This window comes from Podarcis gaigeae (assembly GCF_964106915.1).
Source record: "Podarcis gaigeae genome assembly, chromosome: 9".
NCBI classification, from domain to species: Eukaryota; Metazoa; Chordata; class Lepidosauria; order Squamata; family Lacertidae; genus Podarcis; species Podarcis gaigeae.
In genome coordinates, this window is record NC_139685.1 from 70,655,333 (window position 1) to 70,675,005 (window position 19,673).

The 19,673-nt window shown below is 45.9% G+C and overlaps 2 protein-coding genes across 6 annotated transcripts in view; both read left to right on the forward strand.

Moving 5' to 3' along the window:
- RUFY3 (RUN and FYVE domain containing 3) overlaps positions 1–19,673 on the forward strand; it is a 231,185-nt gene that overhangs the window by 195,449 nt on the left and 16,063 nt on the right. The gene's annotated exons all lie outside the window — the stretch shown is intronic.
- SLC4A4 (solute carrier family 4 member 4) overlaps positions 11,705–19,673 on the forward strand; it is a 194,401-nt gene continuing 186,432 nt past the window's right edge. For 2 of the 5 annotated variants that reach the window (XM_083756376.1, XM_083756377.1), the window contains exon 1: positions 11,709–12,539. In XM_083756376.1, the coding sequence (XP_083612502.1) occupies positions 12,508–12,539 (32 nt within the window). In that variant the 5' untranslated portion in view covers positions 11,709–12,507. Of the gene's footprint in view, positions 12,540–19,673 lie in introns of all 5 variants that reach the window. The other 3 variants (XR_014568331.1, XR_014568332.1, XM_083756374.1) reach the window with 2 other exon arrangements.

Sequence of the window (19,673 nt, forward strand, 5' to 3'; positions counted from 1 at the left end):
CACAGGAGTGGCCAAACTTTTTTCAAACAGGGCCAGATTGGATAAAGTGAACATGCGTGAGGGTTGACCAAAGTTGCTGAGCTTTTTTTATGACTGAAGTTGCTGATTTAAGATTTTACCCCAGAACATATACTGCCAAGGGGGTGGATTAAATTGACTGGAGGGCTGGATTAGGCCCCCAAAATGGACTTTGTTTTTTTTAAAAAAATAATATTTATTACTTTTCCAACAATTTAAACATTACAGACATTACAAAACAAAATAGACAATACAATACAATACAAAAACACCACACAACACTAACATATTAAACTAACACAACAAAATAAAAACAATTTACAACACATCATACAATTTCATCATCCTATCCTTCATTCGCTTATTTCAACAACCTCCTCACACCTCCCTTCTTGTATTCCACTTCTGTTAATTGTTTCAGCAATTCCTTTCCATCTTCCTCTGTTTTCTATCCTATAATTATCTTAACATATTCTAACCTTATTTTTGCTTTTAATACTCTAATAATCTATTTATACTTAATTCCTTATAACATTTCTACTAAAGCCATATAACTCCATTCCCACATTTTTCTAACATTCATTAATTTTACAATATTTCTGTAAATAGTCTTTAAACTTTTTCCAATCTTCTTCCACAGACTCTTCTCCCTGGTCTCAGATTCTGCCAGTTAAACCACAGAGCCTAGGACTTGCCGATCAGAAGGTCGGCGGTTTGAATCCCTGCGACGGGGTGTGCTCCCGTTGCTCGGTCCCTTCTCCTGCCAACCTAGCAGTTCGAAAACACATCAATGTGCAAGTAGATAAATAGGTACCACTCCGGCGGGAAGGTAAACGGCGTTTCCGTGCGCTGCTCTGGTTCACCAGAAGTGGCTTAGTCATGCTGGCCACACGACCCGGAAGCTGTACGCCGGCTCCCTCGGCCAATAAAGTGAGATGAGCGCCGCAACCCCAGAGTCGGCCACAACTGGACCTAATGGTCAGGGGTCCCTTTACCTTACAAAGATAAGAGTCACACCCGTTGCTCTGGCCAGTTTTGCACCCTTGGAAGGGACGGTGGATGCCTGGGGGCAGCTTAGCACGTTTCAAAGTAAGTGCAGTAAAACACATTGTCATCTAAAGCTCATCGAAATCTGGACTCTAAATTTACCTAAGGGCATTGTTATCTCCAACCTCTGATAGGTGTCTTATGCAAAAATGTGGAGAGATTTCCAGTTATCAGAAGAGGGGCTGGCAAACAGTCATTCCCACTGGCGAAACGTCAGCCAACAGCCTTAAAGGATTTATTGGAAATCCTGGAAACCAAGACCCGAGTTTCGGGCAAGTGCTCTTTGGTGGGAGAACTCCAGCAGGGATTTAACACACCAAAACGTGCAGCAAAGAAAAATGTGGAAATATAGGCTGTAAAACCTTTAAAATGTGCCCTTTCCAGCTACTTGCCTAACAAAATAACAGCCAGCTAGCCAGTCACGCGGGTGGCACTGTGGGTAAAAGCCTCAGCGCCTAGGGCTTGCCGATCGAAAGGTCGGTGGTTCGAATCCCCGCGGCGGGGTGTGCTCCTGCTGCTCGGTCCCAGCGCCTGCCAACCTAGCAGAAAGCACCCCCGGGTGCAAGTAGATAAATAGGGACCGCTTACTTGTGGGAAGGTAAATGGTGTTTCCGTGTGCTGCGCTGGCTCGCCAGATGCAGCTTTGTCACGCTGGCCACATGACCCGGAAGTGTCTCCGGACAGCGCTGGCCCCCGGCCTCTTGAGTGAGATGGGCGCACCAACCCCAGAGTCTGTCAAGACTGGCCCGCACGGGCAGGGGTACCTTTAGCCAGCCAGCCAGCTGGCATCACAACGCCATCTTCCTGGCCGTGCTATTCTCACTCAACACTCCTGGTTTGGATTAGACTATGTGGCTTCTCTGAAGGTATGATGACATCTCCCAGGGCTAGCCTGATTGCACTCCAAGCCAAGCAATTGCTAGGATGGCAATTTGTTTAAGTGCGCTGACAAAGCATCTTGGACGATCTGCCTGAAACTTTTGGAAGGGATGCTGAGCTGATCCTTTCAGGTCACCCCAGCAAGGCAGGAAGAATTCCTTAGACAAGGGTCCAGACTTCCATCAACAAATATGATGCAGGGAGAGGTCCGTGGTGGCTGCTGGCAGTTGCTATTTCAGTTATGTTTGCAAAGCTAGGGATTTCACCCCCACACCTGTTCCCAATGGTGTTCCAGCATTTTCTACAGATGGAAAAGGGGATTTTTAATTCCCGTGTGGCAGCCCTGTTCATCTCTTGCAACTGAAAACAAAGTCTTGTGGCACCTTAGAGACTAGCACATTTACCATGCCGTAAGATTTCGTGGGCTCAAGCTCTCTTTCCTGGAGGCACCTTTGAAATTCAGTGTTGGAAATGACGGTGAGATGCATATAAGTATTTAAAAAACCCACCTGTTGTGAAGAACGCTCCATAAAACGAGTGATGCTGAGTTATACAGTGGTACCTCGGGTTAAGTACTTAATTCGTTCCGGAGGTCCTTTCTTAACCTGAAACTGTTCTTAACCTGAAGCACCACTTTAGCTAATGGGGCCTGCTGCTGCCGCTGCGTCGCCGGAGCCCAATTTCTGTTCTTATCCTGAAGCAAAGTTCTTAACCTGAAGCACTATTTCTGGGTTAGCGGAGTGTGTAACCTGAAGTGTATGTAACCTGAAGCGTATGTAACCCGAGGTACCACTGTACAATGTTACCTCTGGATATGAACGGGATCCGTTCCGGAGCCCTGTTCGCATCTAGAAGCAAACGTAACTAGCGACGGCATGTTTGCAAACGCGTGCGTCGCATTTCACTGCATCAGCGCGTGCGTGTGATGTCATTTTGAGCGTCTGCACATGCGCAAGCAGCAAAACTCGGAAGTAACGCGCTCCGTTACTTCCGGGTTGCTGCGGAGCGCAACTCGAACGCACTCAACCCAAAGCGCATTCAACCCGAGGTATAACTGTGCTGTGCTTTTTCCCTTGTACATCCAGGTACCCAGCAGCCCGTAGTTTTTATGGAGGAAGTAGAAATGAAAAAATGGTTACGTTCAGAAGAATTCTCAAGCAGAAGAAAGGTTTGATTTTTCTAAAGTATTTATTATTTTATTGTAAAGGTTATAGCTTATAGCCCTGCAAATGTGAATTGCTTTACACCAGCAGTGTCACAGAGGTGAGGTTATTTTAAGCAGGGAAGTAGGGGATCTTTCTTCCTCCTGCACAAACCTTGGGCATGACAGCTTGTACAAGTCCCATGATGTGAATGGGAGCCACAACTCACAACTCACAGAGGAGGCTTCTTAGCCATTGAATTGTGCCTCCTGCATCCAGTGTCTCAATAACAACACAGGAGCCTAGGAAGCTACCTTATGCAGAGTCAGACCCACTGGTCCATATAGCTGAGTACTGTCTACACCAGGAGTCAGCAAACTTTTTCAGCAGGGGGCCGGTCCACTGTCATTCAGACCTTGTGGGGGGCCGGACTATATTTTGAAAAGAAGAAGAAGAACGTATTCCTATACCTCACAAATAACCCAGAGATGCATTTTAAATAAAAGCACACATTCTACTCATGTAAAAACACACTGACTGTCAGTGGGCCGGATTTAGAAAGTGATTGGGCATGATCCAGCCCCCGGGCCTTAGTTTGCTTACCCATGGTCTAGAAGGAACGGGACCCTTCTGACTGTGTTTCAGCACTGGAGAGAAATGGGTCATCTTGAACAAGACCTTTCGAAACTTTCCTCCTCCAGACTGTTGAAGAAAGACTAAATTATGGATAGTCTTGGCCATCGGTCTTGAAGGTAAAGGTAAAGGGACCCCTGACCATTAGGTCCAATCGTGACCGACTCTGGGGTTGCGGTGCTCATCTCGCTTTATTGGCCGAGGGAGCCGGAGTACAGCTTCGGAGAGCAGCGAACGGAAACACCGTTTACCTTCCTACTGGAATGGTACCTATTTATCTACTTGCACTTTGATGTGCTTTCGAACTGCTAGGTTGGCAGCAGCAGGGACCGAGCAACAGGAGCTCACCCAGTCGCGGGGATTTGAACCGCTGACCTTCTGATCAGCAAGTCCTAGGCTCTGTGGTTTAACCCACAGCGCCACCCGTGTCCCATCGGTCTTGAAGAGTAGCTGCCAATTAGCATCCTGTAGCATTAACTGTACAGAAAAGATGCTGCGTAAGCAAAGTCGGGAAGAGAAAGTAGGGTTGCCATGTGTCTGGAATCTCCCAGACACAGACGACATTCGGCAATGTGCCCCCCCCCCAAAGAAAAAAGCAGCTCAACAACTTTTGTGTTTGCATTTTCAATTTTTGAAATATGGCAACCGTAGAGGAAGTAAAACCAGGATTAATTCAGACCTTCAGGCACTTAGATGTCCATTGCAAAAGTGTCTCTCACTACACATAAACGAACCGTGAAAAAGACTCTATGAATCCAACAAGAAAACGAAAGATGTACCATACTTTCCCCTGTTTGTTTGCTTGTTTGTTTTGTAGCACAAGAAAATATTTAATAAAAACTAATGAAGGAAAAAGGCCTTCAGGCTCTTGCTGGACTTTACTGTACAGTACAAGGCTGTAAGCAATGAAGAGTACCTCCTACTTGTCTGTTTCTTTAATTTCATTTTTATCTAGTGTCCGCTACTTAATAGTAAAAAAGATATACTGTAGAAGCATTCTTCAAAAAAAAAGGGGGGGGAGGGAAAGCAGGTTTTGAAAAGGGAATACTTTTTAAAATTAAAAAAGCTACTTTTAAGGGTGAACCATAGCTCTGCTGATCTTTGCAACAAACAAACAAAATGAAATATGAAAAAAAAATAGTGAATTTTAAGAGCACATTTTGATTATTTTATATTGTTACATACCAGATAAGAACTGCAGCAATATTATCAACACAGCTATGGGGAAGGGAGGTAGCTCAGCATCTGAGCACATGCTTTGCTTTCAGAAGTACAAAGTTCAGTTGCCGGCATCTCGTGTTAAAAGGACGTCAGGGCATGAAAGACTTCTGACCGAGACTGGCCAGAAACTGGGCAACCCAGAACAACTGTCTGTCTTAGTGCAGGGTAGTTTCACAGGTCAACAAGCTCTCCTTTGGCATTCACAATCGTTCTTCTATCAAAAATTATTTCTTTAATAACAAATTTAACCAAAAAGAAGAGAGAAAAACAGGAGAGAGAAAAAACCCACGAGCTCACATTAAAAATACAATAACCATCAATTCAGTGAGACCATGGAGTGAGCCTCCAAGGAAGCCAAACCGCTGGAACTGAAGTGACCTTTCTGGGGCACAAGACTGGGCAGTCTGTATGGAGGTCCTGGGCTGCCCAGACGACAAGACCCCCCCTCTTGGCCTCGTTGATGTGGTCCAAAGGAAAGCAGAGCCATACGTTTGGCACCAGCTTGGCTGAAGGAGTTGCAGGAAGGAGGCATACAAGGCGCCATCCAACCGCCTTAGGGACCCCACTCTGGATTTGTGTAGAGTTTACTCCTTATCCTTCTCTTCTGAAGACAACCTGCAAGACAGCAGAGCTTTAGCGTCAGTTTTCCTTCTCCTAGACGGGCTACATTCCCAGGTTTACAAGCCCTATCTGCACCTCACGTCCTTCTACAGCACGTGCAGAAAACACCTTCTTGGCCATTGGACCCACAACCAGTCTCGGCCGCTCAATCTACTGGCAGATGTCTTCACATGCAGAGGAAATGCCTAACTCATGGAGGGTTTGAGACCCATCGGCTACCCTTACCTAATTTAGCCGGCCAGTCAAAGTGTGATGCTGTTGCATGCTGACAGCTTCTAGGAGCCACAGGTGAGAGCTGAGTGCAGGGTGGGGACCAAAGGTGGACAAACTACCCCAGAAGGAGCATGACATGTTCCCCACCAAAGATACTGCCCATCCCCCTAACACCCCACCATTGATACATCCATCTTAATTTAAACATTTAAATCAATATATACCCCCAACTTGGTATCTCCACCAAGTTGATACTTGTAAGAAGAGTTTTTTATTGTTGTTGAGACTTGGCTTCATTTCTTTTCCTTTATAAAGGTACTTTTATTGCAGAGGTTTTCAACATTTTTGAGTCCACAGCTCCCTTAACCAATTGCATTCTTTCTGTGGCACTCTTGTGGGGCTCAGGAGCCCTGTTATGTCACCCCTTGTCTGCAGAGCTGGCAGCCTCTCGCCCAGGGGTCAGCAAACTTTTTCAGCAGGGGGCCAGTCCACTGTCCCTCAGACCTTGTGGGGGGCCGGACTATATTTTGGGGAAAACAACAAAAAAGGGAATTCCTACGTATCACAAATAACCCAGAGATGCATTTTAAATAAAAGGACACATTCTACTCATGTAAAAACACGCTGATTCCCAGACCATCTGCAGGCTAGATTTAGAAGGTGATTGGACCGCATCCGGCCCCCAGGCCTTAGTTTGCCTACCCATGCAGTCTCACCCTTTTTTGAACACCCTCCCTTGTGGAGGGTTCCCTCAGCCTCCTCTCCCCTCTCCTTGGGGGTCCTCCGGGCAGCTGTCGTCCTTGGTCTCTGAGCATCCCTTCTTGCCCCGAAGAGAGGTGCTTCCCAGAGGCACCATTCACCTGGGGAGCTTGTAGGCAGGGCTGCTGCAACAAACAGCTGTGCACACTGGAGAGACCTGTCAGGAGTAATCACGGAACAATGGTATCAAATAGTATGGGATACAGCCTTATTAGAAAGACGAACCAATAAGGATTGTGTCGATGAACACTTTTATTGTGTAAATAATGTTGTCTTGTCTTGTCTTTTCTTCTTTTGATTTTTTTCCTTTCATATCTTTGTTATTTATTTATTTTTTTCTTTCCCTTTTTTATTACTTTATAAATTTATTACCCGATTTTCTTTTTCTTCATACATAAAGAGATAGCACATACAGTCATACCTCGGGTTGTATTAGCTTTGAGTTGAGCATTTCCAGGTTGCGCTCCGTGGCGACCTGGAAGTAACGGAGCGCGTTACTTCTGGGTTTCGCCGCTTGCGCATGCTCAGACGCTCAAAATGATGTCATGCGCATGCGTGGAAGCGGTGAATTGTGACCCACGCATGCGCAGACACAGGATGCATTTGATTCAGGATGCGAACGGGGCTCCGGAACGGATCCCATTTGCATCCAGAGGTACCACCGTAATGTTTGTATAGATATGTAAATTTTTAATCAATAAAGAATAATATTTTAAAAAAGAAAAAGAAAGAAAAACTAACCAATAAACTATAGGATAGAAAACAGAGGAAGATGGAAAGGAATTGCTGAAACAATTAACAGAAGTGGAATACAAAAAGGGAGGTGGGAGGAGGTCGTTGAAATAAGTGAATGAAAGATAAGATATTGAAATTGTTTGATGTGTTTTAAACTGTCTTTGCTTTGTTTTTTTAGTTTAATGTGTTAGTGTTATGTAGTGTTTTTGTATTGTATTGTATTGTTCATTTTTTTTTGTAGTGTTTAAATTGTTGGAAAAGTAATAAATATTATTTTCAAAAAAAGAAAAAGAAAAAAAGAAAAACTAACCAATAAACTGAAACTGACACGGGGACAAATAGAAGAAGACGCGTTCTTCACCCTGGTATGGCTCCCCTTTATCACATACACAGCCCAAGAAGACAATGACAAGAACCCGCAAACAGCATACGAATCAATCTGGCTAAGCTGATTCAAAAACACCCACCCAATCTACTCACAGATTCACCACAGCTAATCACAAACAAACAACCACACCCTAGGCCAACCCCAACCTCTCTCACCACCAAAGAAATACAACAAGCAAATAGTAAGATAACCGACACAAGTGACACAAAACCCCACACATACACTAAGTAGAATAGGAGCCTTGCCACCCCACCCCACTCTCCACCTCTTTCCCCCTTTTCTTCCTAATGTTACACTAACGTAAACTGATCTGTAGAAAATATAACATGGAAAAAGAGACATTGCAGATATTTTTGTAAACCAAGAAATCTCTAATTAAAAATATGTTAAAAAAACAAAAACAAAACAACAAACAGCTGTGCAAGCCATTGGGAGGCAGACACATGAGAGGGCATGAGAGGAGCCAGGGAAGGAAAGAGGGGCAGGGGCCGGTGATGCTTGCAGCATCCCTGACCATCATTCAAGGCACCCCAGGGTGCCACAGCACACTGGTTGAAAACCACTGCTTTTATTCCATCCCCAACACAAGAATCTCTGTGTAGAGGATACTTGAATTGATAAATAAATAGATTTTGTAATATGTAGTACATATCAAACTTAACTGGACAAATTACTGTCGTTCGATGTGGTTCCTGTATTTATATGAAAATCAGTAAAAAATTATTGGTAAAAAGAAAAAAAAATGGCTAAAAAGGAAAAAAATGTAGCAAAGGTGGTACGGTTTCCAGGCCACTTTATTGCACAGTACAGTCCAATATGTTGTTGTTGTTTAGTCGTTTAGTCGTGTCCGACTCTTCGTGACCCCATGGACCAGAGCACGCCAGGCACTTCTGTCTTCCACTGCCTTCCACAGTTTGGTCAAAGTCATGCTGGTAGCTTCGAGAACACTGTCCAACCATCTCGTCCTCTGTCGTCCCCTTCTCTTTGTGCCCTCAATCTTTCCCAACATCAGGGTCTTTTCCAGGGAGTCCTCTCTTCTCATGAGGTGGCCAAAGTATTGGAGCCTCAGCTTCAGGATCTGTCCTTCCAGTGAGCACTCAGGGCTGATTTCCTTCAGAATGGATAGGTTTGATCTTCTTGCAGTCCATGGGACTCTCAAGAGTCTCCTCCAGCACCATAATTCAAAAGCATCAATTCTTCGGCGATCAGCCTTCTTTATGGTCCAGCTCTCACTTCCATACATCAGTACTGGGAAAACTATACGGACCTTTGTTGGCAAGGCACAGTCCTATATATATATGTGTGTGTGTGTGTGTGTGTGTGTATATATATAGATAGATAGATAGATAGATAGATAGATAGTTTTTTAGGTGCCTCCTCCACCTGTGGTTTAAAACAAGAGAAGGTGTCTCTTCTGGGAATGCTGGTGAAAATAAATATTCCCTCAACAAATTTTTCTTTCCTTAAAAAAGTTTAGGGGTACTCAAATTTTCCTACTCATATTGAAAGAATGCCCCCTCAATGAGGCCAAACTTAGATTCACAAAATGTTTAGGGGTATGTGTACCCCTGTGTCCCCCCAGAAAAAGCATTGGTCTCCAGTGAAAAAACGGCCGGCCTCTCCATGGGACACAAACATATAGAATATACTGCCTGGGGGGCGGGGAGAAAGGCTTTTACTTTGCAATAGCCCTGAAGCACTTCCTTTAGATTACATGAGGCAACTGGTAGGGTAGGAAAGAGGAAGAGGGAAATCCCTGTACTACACACAAAAGTGGCTCTTCAGTTAATGCTGAATAAATTTTAAGGAGGCAGCCATGTTCATCTCCACCCCCGCCCATGTGTGTCTCCTTAAAAGTGATATTTATTGTGATGGAAGCTTTTTTGGGCCAGAATCTACCCCGTTATGGCACAATGTTCATGCCACAATGAATGGGTTTGGTTTTTCAATGTGCCATTGGGTCGTTTTTCAGAGTAGGCAGCAATTTTCTACTTTCTTCTTAGACGACTGCATGGTGTCACTCCCAATATGGCAGTGGCGTAGCATGGGTTGTCAGCACCCGGGGCAAGGCAAGTAATTTGCACCCCCTAACCCATGGATTTTAGTAGGGGCAGAGAGCTGCGAGTGCGGCCGGCCCCCCCTGCACCCCCACGCTACGCCACTGCAATATGGATTTGGGTTTTTCCCTCCAACCTTTGCTTCTTGATTTATTTTATTTATTTTTTGCTGATGTGAAAGTGTCACGGTGCTCATTGGCCACATGACCTCCAATTGCATTGTCTCAGACTGTGCTTTTCGCGTGTCATCACCTGTTAATCAGACTGTTTACAATCCCCTCTCTTCCTTCTGCGTCCATATGTATACATCCCTGGCTTCTAACACTCGGAGCAACCTCAGGAAGCAAACTCTTGCTTACCAGAGCCTATGGCACGATAAATTTGTCAGGCTTTAAAGTGCTACAAGACGGCTGGATTTGCTGCAACAGCGGTGCAGTGCTGCCTTGGAGATGTCTTTGCAGATGCAAACTCCACCCAGTTCAGTCAGACTTACCCGTATTTTTCGCTCTATAAGACGCACCAGACCACAAGACGCACCTCGTTTTTGGAGGAGGAAGACAAGAAAAAAATATTCTGAATCTCAGAAGCCAGAACAGCAAGAGGGATCGCTGCACAGTGAAAGCAGCAATCCCTCTTGCTGTTCTGGCCTCTGGGATAGCTGTGCAGCCTGCATTCGCTCCATAAGACGCACACACATTTCCCTTTACTTCTTAGGAGGGAAAAAGTGAGTCTTATAGAGCAAAAAATACGGTACTCCCTGGTTAGATGAGTAGGCGATTGTCGTCTAGCATGCTTACCCTTTCCAGAAGTTTTCTTCTGAATACCTGGCTTACCCTTTGAAAGGAAGAAAAGTTTTAAACTTAAGCTGGTGTGCTGGTTTTAGAGTGTTGGACTAGGACCTGGGTTCAAATCCCCCCTTGGCCATGAAGTTCCTTGGGTCAATCACTGTCTCTCAGCTTTGCCCACCTCACAGGGCTGTTGTGAGGATGAAACAAAGAAGCAGAGAACCAAGTACACCACCTTGAATTCCTTGGAGAGAAGGCAGAATATAATATTTGAAATATACTCAGAGTCAAGAGTGGATTTCATGCTCTTTATTCAGCTCATAGTGGTGAGGAGGAATGGAAGTTCCCCCAGAATGTCTGCTTTATATACATTATTTATACAATGGGCCCCACGTGATAGGCTAATTCCAGGATTCTCCTGTAGGCCAATCAGGTTGCGGATTTACTTCCACCTGGAGCTGGATTGGGTGGCTCCTGTGGACCAATCAGACTGCTGCATTCTGAATCCTATTGTTCTAGGACCAATCAGACTCCTGCATTTTGGATCCTATTCAGCTCAGTACATAACACCATCACAGAGGTTTCTTTTTTACGTATATTTTTTAAAATAAATTTTCCATTTAATAATATACATTCACATCACTATTATCCACTTTACCTCCCTGGCTCTTTAGAGCCTATTGACCTCCCCCCCCCAATAGCTTTCAAAATTAACCTTTAGATCATTGCATTTTGTACGTTTTCCAATTCTAATCCTGCTCATTACAAACCAACTCAAAATTTAAATAAATATAGAAAGGTAGAAAACTTCTCCTTTCAAGTCTTCAGATAACCCTGCTAGCGATGTTAATTGCTTGCAATAATCTTTTAAATATCATATAAATTTACTGCTAGCGATGTTAATTGCTTGCAATCATGTTGTAGAGGTCGTAGAAATTTACTCCAGTCCTTTTGCAACGCTTGACCATGCTGGTTTCGGATTTTTTCTGCCCGCTTCGCCCGTTCTGCAAATGGAAGAATAACAGAATCACGGAATTGCAGAGTTGGAAGGGATCCCCAGGGTCATCTAGACCAACCCCCTAAGGAAAAAGCTGCAGATTCCTCTATAGTGTCCAACCAGCCTGCCTTCCAGCGCGACAACTCGCCATAGAGCAACGGGACTCCAATTCCCAAGGGGGAAAAAAATACTGTAAAAATCCTCCTGGGAGCTGCTTCGAAAGCACTTTGAGGGGGGAGATCTAACGCGGCCGGAGGTTAGCTCTCCCGAGCTGAGGCGGCGTGGCTCCTCCTCCTCCGGCTGGCCGGGGCCCCCGTGACGCTTCCCGGCGGCGAGAGCGCACCAGGGCTGGCAAGGGAATGGGATCCGGCTGGAGGAGGAGGAGGAGAGAGGAGGAGGTGGGGACGGGCGGGAGGCGGCGCCCAGGCGACCGAGTCACGGCTTTAAATCTTGGACGGGCGAAGCGAGGAAGCTCCCAGCGCTTGGAGGCTGCCGGGTCTCCTCTCTCTCCCCGTCGTCTCCGCCTCTCTCCCGCGCGCTCGCTTCTTCGCGCCGCCGCCTCGGAGGAGCGCTTCTTCTGAGGGGCTGCCTCGGCGCGCGCGCTCCCTGGCTCGCCCCCTGACGTGAGGCGAGGCGAGCGGGCGGGCGGGCAGGGGGCACGACGCGCCCGCCTTCCAGGGAGCCGCTGAGGGAGCGGAGACCCACGCGCTGCCTTTCTCCTTCCTGGAGGGGACGGACACACTGACTGACTGGGCTCCGCGTCCAAGTTGAGGCGACTTTTTCTTTCTTTCTTTCCCTTCCTTTCTCTCGCCCTCCGTCCGTCGCCGGGCTGCGCTGGGTGGCGCTGCCGGAGCTTCTGGGGCTGCGCCGAAGCCGCTCGCCGCTCTCCGGCGTCTGAGGAGGGAAGGACTCCCGAGGAGGAGGACGCGGGGCGCGCGCAGCTCCCGGCTCGCCTCGAAGGCTTCTGCTGCTGCTGCTGCTGCTGCTCCGGCAGCCCTGACTGGCCGCCGCGATGGAGGAGAGACGCAAAGGAGACCCCCGGAGGTAAGGAAGGCGACGGGAGGGGGTGGGCCGAGGAGGGGAGATGCCGCCCTCTCGTTCCCGCTCGCTTTCCTTCCCGCAAACAGCTCACCTGCTCCCACCTGACGCGTTTCTTCTCGCGTTCTCACAACCGCCCCGCCAGGTAGGCTAAGGCTGGGAGCGAGATTCGTGGATGGAAGGGAGGCGATTTTGGAAGCAGGGCTCCCCCAAATCCATTCTAAGGACTACATGAAAATAGTTTGGGGTAGTGATTTTTTTTAAAGGTGCTGATAGACATCATGAAGTTGTTGTAGCAAGTGCCACACTTTTAACATTTTTTTTTGGGGGGGGGGGGGAAAGGTGCCAGTACTGCATACTCTTGAGACCCCCCCCACCCCCAGATAAAAAGTACTTTGTTCGGGACAGGACTTCTTCACAGTTTGCTAGACTTGGAGAAGAAAAGTATTTTTAAAAAATATTTCCTTGTACTTATTTATTTATAGCCTGGATTAAAATAAAGCAAAGCTTTTTGCTGGGTTCTGCTGACAAGGTTTAAATAATTGACAGGCACAAAGTGGGGATAAGACCGCAGACAATTTTTTTGTAGAATGATATTGGTGGTGGTGGAAATGGGAACATAGGAAGGACTGTAAAAATGTATGCTGCAGAGCATGTGCAAAGTGTCCCCCCACGCCACATCTAACTTCCATATATTGGGAAGTGACCGCAATGGGGGTAGGTGATTAAAAGTGCAGGATTTAGAGGTATGAGGGGTTCTTGTTTGGGCAGGAGGGGGCGATAGCTTAAGTTCTGACATACAGTTCTGGAAGGGGTGTTGTGTGTTCAGACTTGCCTGAAAGTTGCGCATATTGACCCGCTCTTCTTGCTTACAATCAGGTGTGATCATGGTTACTTAGTTGAGAAAGGCAAGCACTTTGCACATGCTCCGACAAACTCTTGCAAGGCTGAACCTGGGCATGGAAAGCCATGTATGCACATAGCTAAGGTTTGGTGAGTTCTGGCTAAAATGAAACTCTGCAGGGAGCCAAACCTGACCTGAGAGGTCTGGGCAAAGTAGTGGGAATGCAGAGAACCTCAGGAGTTGTTTAAGGACTGCATAAAAGTATCTATCGATGGACTGCAAGGTAATTTGGCAGAGAGGTGATAAGTGTCAGGGAGAATTTCAGCACTGGTTGTCCACAAAGAGAGTAGCAGGGCTTAGTGGTTTGGGATATACGGTAAGTTGTAGGGTTACCAAAGAGAGGCTAGGTGTTTGGGGGTGTGGGCTGGTGGAGAAAGATTGGCAAGGGAAGTAGTTTGGAAAGCAATGCTGGAGTTTGGGTTTCAAGGGCTGCTTGCTTGGAGGCAAGAGAGAGAGTGAGTTGCTGTATATGCAAGGATAGTTTGCCCAGAGGGATATGTTTAGGGTGAGCTAGACAATCAGGATTGGCTGAGACAGGGAAAGGGAATTATTTCTCGCTGTTGTGGGAAGGAAGCTGGGAGATATAATTTGCATAGTGGAAGAGAGTGATAGAGTAGCATTGAGGTTTATATCAAGACAACCAATGGGGATCTGTGGGAGGATTAGAGTTTTTTCCCTGCTTCAGGTGGCCAGCAGATGGAGTGTGTTTTTGATAGAGGTCTCTTGTGATATAGGAACACTAGATGTGGGAAATAGTAGGGGTCAGGTCAGAGGGACTGCAAAGGGAGTCAACTATCGGTGTTGGAATCTGAGCACAGCTGGGGTGGAGCAGAGGGCTTTGGGGCAGCGAAGGAATGGGGCATATTTATTTTATAGCCCCATCCCTTACTGTCTCATAAGCAAAATGGAAGTCCTTTTCCGCCACAGAATTAAAAATATAAACTAGCAAGTTGTGGAGGTCGGGGAGCACAGATATTATTAATATGCCAAGGGAATATTTGGAGATGAGGTTTTGGGGTTGGGAGCATTCAGTTTATAAGGTTGACCGCGTACTGAAAGTTGAGGACCGAGTTACATGTTTCAAAGAGTTGTGTGTCGCTTTGCCTGTGCAAATTTTTATTTAAAAAACAAACAAACATGAAAAGCAGCCTCTGGATACTGCTGTCTTGAATGGGACAGTAGCAGGCAGAAGAAACCATTTAAATCTTTTCCCTCCTGCCACCTACCCCTTCAGAATCACCTCTCCCAGCTGCTTTTTTCCATGGCGCGGGGAGAAAGTTGAGGACTTTGGTCTTTTTCATTTGTAGGGGAAAATCCACTTATGGAGTGTGCACAGAAATGGCTTAAGGGGTGGGGGGAAGGCTAAACAACCTTCCCACCAAGGTTGTAGCGGGGTCCGCATTGCATGATTCAGAACACACAACTGTGCGTAACCCATGGCTTTGACTTCTATGGTTTGGGGATATCAATGGCAAGTTGGATGGAGTTGTGTTACTCCCATGTGGAGCAGCTGAGGAAGGAGGCAGTGGGAAGTGATGAGGGAGGAAAATTGGGCAGTGGGCTTGGAGGTTTTTGCGTTGTGAGATGGGGATATATATTTGAGGCTTTGGGAAGAGGCGCTTTAAGAGCTGGTAGCGACTTAGCTATTGACCGGCGTACTTATTAGCTAGAACTACCACCATCTATTGCTGCTAGTAGAGCCTTGTAAACCAAGTCCGCAAACATAACTAGCTTGTAATTCCACCCACCCCCTAGCCTGCTGGCGATAGGCATACAAAATGAAGAAAATAAAGCATTTTTATACTGCGTGCAGAAGGATGGATTTCTCTCCTCTGCCAGTCCGATCACTCTCCTGTGTGCGCAATTCATTCTCTCCCGTTTCAACCAGGCTAATGCTTATTTTAAAGGCTCCACTCAGCGAAAAGCATGGATAAAATGTATTTCTGGAACTCTGCCCTGCCTGTAGTAATTACCTTCTTCCCTGCCCATTTCCTCCAGTTTTCACCACTGTGGCACATCAAGGTTTCTGTTGGGAATTTGCAAGGTTTGGGCTTAAACAGAGGAAAGAGCAGAAGGGTTGGACACATGTTTGTGGTCTGTAAGCACCAGGCACCAAGCTCAGTCCCTCTTGAAGGGACAGAAGTGTGCTGTGTTGACACTGGTATTGGCTGGGCAAAGAAATGGGGGGGGGCACTAGGTCAGGCCATGGTGCTAGGCAAGAGAGTTGCCTAGGGAGGTCCCCACACACTCTCCACATTTTATGCCATTTTTTGCAAAAATGCAGGATGCGACCATTATGTGAAGCAAAAAATTATAATTACTAAATAGTCTTTGCATGTTAACATATCCCTGTACAGTTTAGCTGTTGTGGGAAGATGCAAGACATGCCTCACCTATGGCAGCTTTGCTTGCCCGCTCCCTTTGTGCCTACGGAAATGTGGTATACTGGCAATGCGCGAGAGATAAATGCGTATCCATAGGCTACTGGTGAATACATTGCTGCTCCATTAAGGTAGTGAGACGAACGGATTATGTGATGAAAGGTAATTAACCCAATTTTAGGACTGAAAAAACAGGGTGTGATGATGATGCGGTGGCGATGATTATGTGGTGAAATACAATACTGTGTGAATCTTGCCCATGCACCTGGTGGAGAAGTGTGCAGGAGAAAAAAAAGACATATTCCACTGTGTCATTTCTGCTGCTCTGAACCAGTCTTCTCCAACCTTCTTCAGATGTTTGGGGCTTTCAGTTTCCATCACCCCCAGACAGCTCAAGGTGTAGGGAAAAGGCGACACTAAATTTTTTGTACCAGTGTTTAATTGCAGCCTGATCTGTCAAGTAAGAAAGGTGATGTTGATCTTGCCAAGGGCTGATCTCGCTCTTAACGCAAAACAACGGTTCTCCAGTTCTGATTTTTAAAGTGCATCCTAGTAACCTTGGTGGGATGAGAAACAGTGAGGTTTTCATAGCCCACTTCTAGAAATAACTCATGCAAACCAGACACTCCCTCCTGTAGTACCTGTCTGCGAGAAAGTGATAGCTAGTATATATTTGTTTGTTCAGAGGTTTGATTGTGCAGAAATAGCACAATCTTAGGCCCTTCTTAGTGTGCTTCCTTGTGAGAGAGTCGTGGAAGGTGGCACGGAGGCAGGGCCTTTTCGATAGTGGCTCCTCCTGTGCATGTGAAATGCTCCCTCAAGTGACGTCTGTCTGGTGCTGACACTAACATCTTTATGGCACATGACACTAACATCTTTATGGCACATTCCTTTTCTCCTGGGCGTATGGTGACGTTTGATCCAGCCGAGTCAAAAGTTCTACTCTGGATTGCTGATAAGTCATTCCCTGCTCACTCCCCTTGCCAAGGCTTTATATATTGATTCAGTTGTTTACATTTTTGATAGATGTTGCTTTTAAACTTGACCGTTAAGTGCCTAGAGGCCACCACAACTACAATAATAAATAATAAAACAGATATGCGTCTCAACTCGTTTTTCTTTCGTATGGGTTTTGCTTCTCCCCCTTTACTCAGTCTTCGCCAGCCTAATGATCTGCAAAGGTTTTAGACTACCAATTTGCATCATCAGCCCCAGCCTGAGTCTCAGGGCCTGTGCATCTACAGAAAGAGCAAAATTTTTTGCAGTGTGCATATTTTGCCAGTTTGGATGGCTGTAGAAACTATTGCATTCGATTTGTGTGTGTATGTGTACCCTCCTGGATCTGAAATACAAAATTCACATGGTTTTCCCTGCACTGTTCAAAATGTTGAGCCTTCTTCAGTTCAGGTGGCTTAGTCGTGTTGAAAGGTGGTATGGAACCTACACCAGCTCCTCTCTCCACCTGCTTAATATTGCATTTCCAGTTCAGTCTAGCATTGCGTTTTCATTTAGAAAAAAGAACAACAGTGGATAAACACAAAAGCATTGTTTAAGGACTTGGTGTTGATTAAATCGGATGAAGTGGCATCGGCTCCCCATTTCTAGAAAGACGTGTTTCTATAAGGCATGTAATATCCAAACAATCTTACACTGTGCTAAGAGGAAATATTGCATGCCCACACTATAGTAGAATTAACTTCTTGCACAACCTTCCCTTTGGTTTCTTGAAATAAACTTCCTGCTAATCCTGGTGTGCTCTGTTCCCTCTTTTTTGGCCTGCTAAACTTGGTGTCTTAGCATCCTTTTGTTCTCTGTACAACCCCCCCCCCTTTAGATCACTATAATGTTGTAATAAGCCTGCCTTTTGTTTGCAGTCTTCTCCCCCTCCTTTCCTTGCTTTGGTTTTCACTGGTTGTGTGTCCGCTAGGAGACAGGATATGTGAGTGGATCTCCATTGCACATAATGTTTCTTGGAAGTGGGGGTGAAAACTTCTCCTTTTCAAATTGTGTTAGGGATTAGGTAAGCCTTTAGCTTTGCATTTCTTGCTTTCATCACTGTACAGTTTGTGGCACAGCTTATTTAACTTGAGTAACCTGTGTTTGCTTATTAATACTTGCAGCTGCTCTTGATCTATAATCTTATCGGGCATCTTGCAATTTGCTCTTTCCTGTTCTCGTGTGGCCTGCTATAATTTGATTGAATATAGATTGCGTTCCTCTGCTATATAGGCTAATCTACACAAAGCCCCCCCCCCCCGAAATCTGTCGCACTATTAGTGTGACCAAGAGACGGAACCTAAAATTTGGCCCCTATCCAAGTGCCCAGCTTTACTTTCTCCCATATAAGTCAACGTGGAAAAGCAAAGCCCTGCACAGGGGGAGGATATTGGATGGGGTGGCCAGATCTGCTGCCGCCCTCATACAGTACTGTACAACTCACATATTGGCAGAGCTCCTTCGGGGTTCCACAGAGGCACTTGACTTTACTCTTTGGGTTCTTGCAATATACAAACTTCCCTCCATTCTTATCTGCATTTGATGGGTGTTTTGCTAGGCCATTCAGAATTCCTGGGAACTGTGAACTGTGCGTTGGAATAGAAGGGTGGATGAGGGGACCTAATGAAACATTTTTAACAGGGGGCAGAGCAATGAATGCTGTACATGTGGCCCATTCTCTCTTCTCGCTGCTTACTGGGTGGCCCCCGGGGGAGAAGCAGTCGAGTACCGTATTTTTCGCTCTATAACACGCACCTGACCATAACACGCACGTAGTTTTTAGAGGAGGAAAATCCGTAGGCATGCCACCCGTAGGCATTCCCTCCATAACACACACAGACATTTCCCTTACTTTCTAGGAGGAAAAAAGTGAGTGTTATGGTGCAAAAAATACGGTACCTTCCTCACTCAAACACACATTCCATATGAAGGCCTTTATGTGTGGAGGACATCCGATTCATTTCACTCTTCCCCATAAAGCAGCAGTTGGAGCATGTGAGTGAGGCTTATGCATGTACAGAAGGCAGGTGTTTCTGTTCCAACCTGTATTCGTGACCATCAGCGCTGTTTCTCTTCTGCTGCTGTTCAGTTTCCACCAAATACTACATTACAGTGGTACCTCTGGTTAAGAACTTAGTTCGTTCCGGAGGTCTGCTCTTAACCTGAAACTGTTCTTAACCTGAAGCACCACTTTAGCTAATGGAGCCTCCTGCAGCTGCCGCGCCGCCGGAGCATGATTTCTGTTCTCATCCTGAAGCAAAGTTCTTAACCCGAGGTACTATTTCTGGGTTAGTGGAGTCTGTAACCTGAAGCGTCTGTAACCCGAGGTACCACTGTATTTGTCTTACTGTCTGCTGTTTAACATAGGTTACATAACATATGTAATTATTTATGTAAGTTGCATTCATCTCGGCATAAAGGAAACATTGAAACAATGTAAAGTAAGTAAGTAATAACATACCATTTGCAGATTTTAAAACGGCAACAATGTTAATGGATACCAATAGTCTGTGCTTGTCTGATTTGAGTTCCCGACTGTACACAAACTGCAACAATTTCTGCTGCCTTTTCCATTTTCGCCACAATTTTTGTTGGCTTCCCATTGCAAGTATGTTATTAGGGGCTGATGCCCAAGTTTGTTTTGCAAGCCAACCCCTCCAGCTGCCGCCTCGGTCACTTGCCCTGCCTGTCCCCAGTGTTTCCCTCCCCCTGGAGCATACACAGTCTGTCACCAGCACGACAACAGACTAGAACAAATATAGCATAGAGAGACATGCACTGCGCATAATGGGGAGTGGAGAGGAAGAGGCAACATGCCTGAGGCCAGCTTCCCATTTGCAAACTATTTTATGTAAAAAT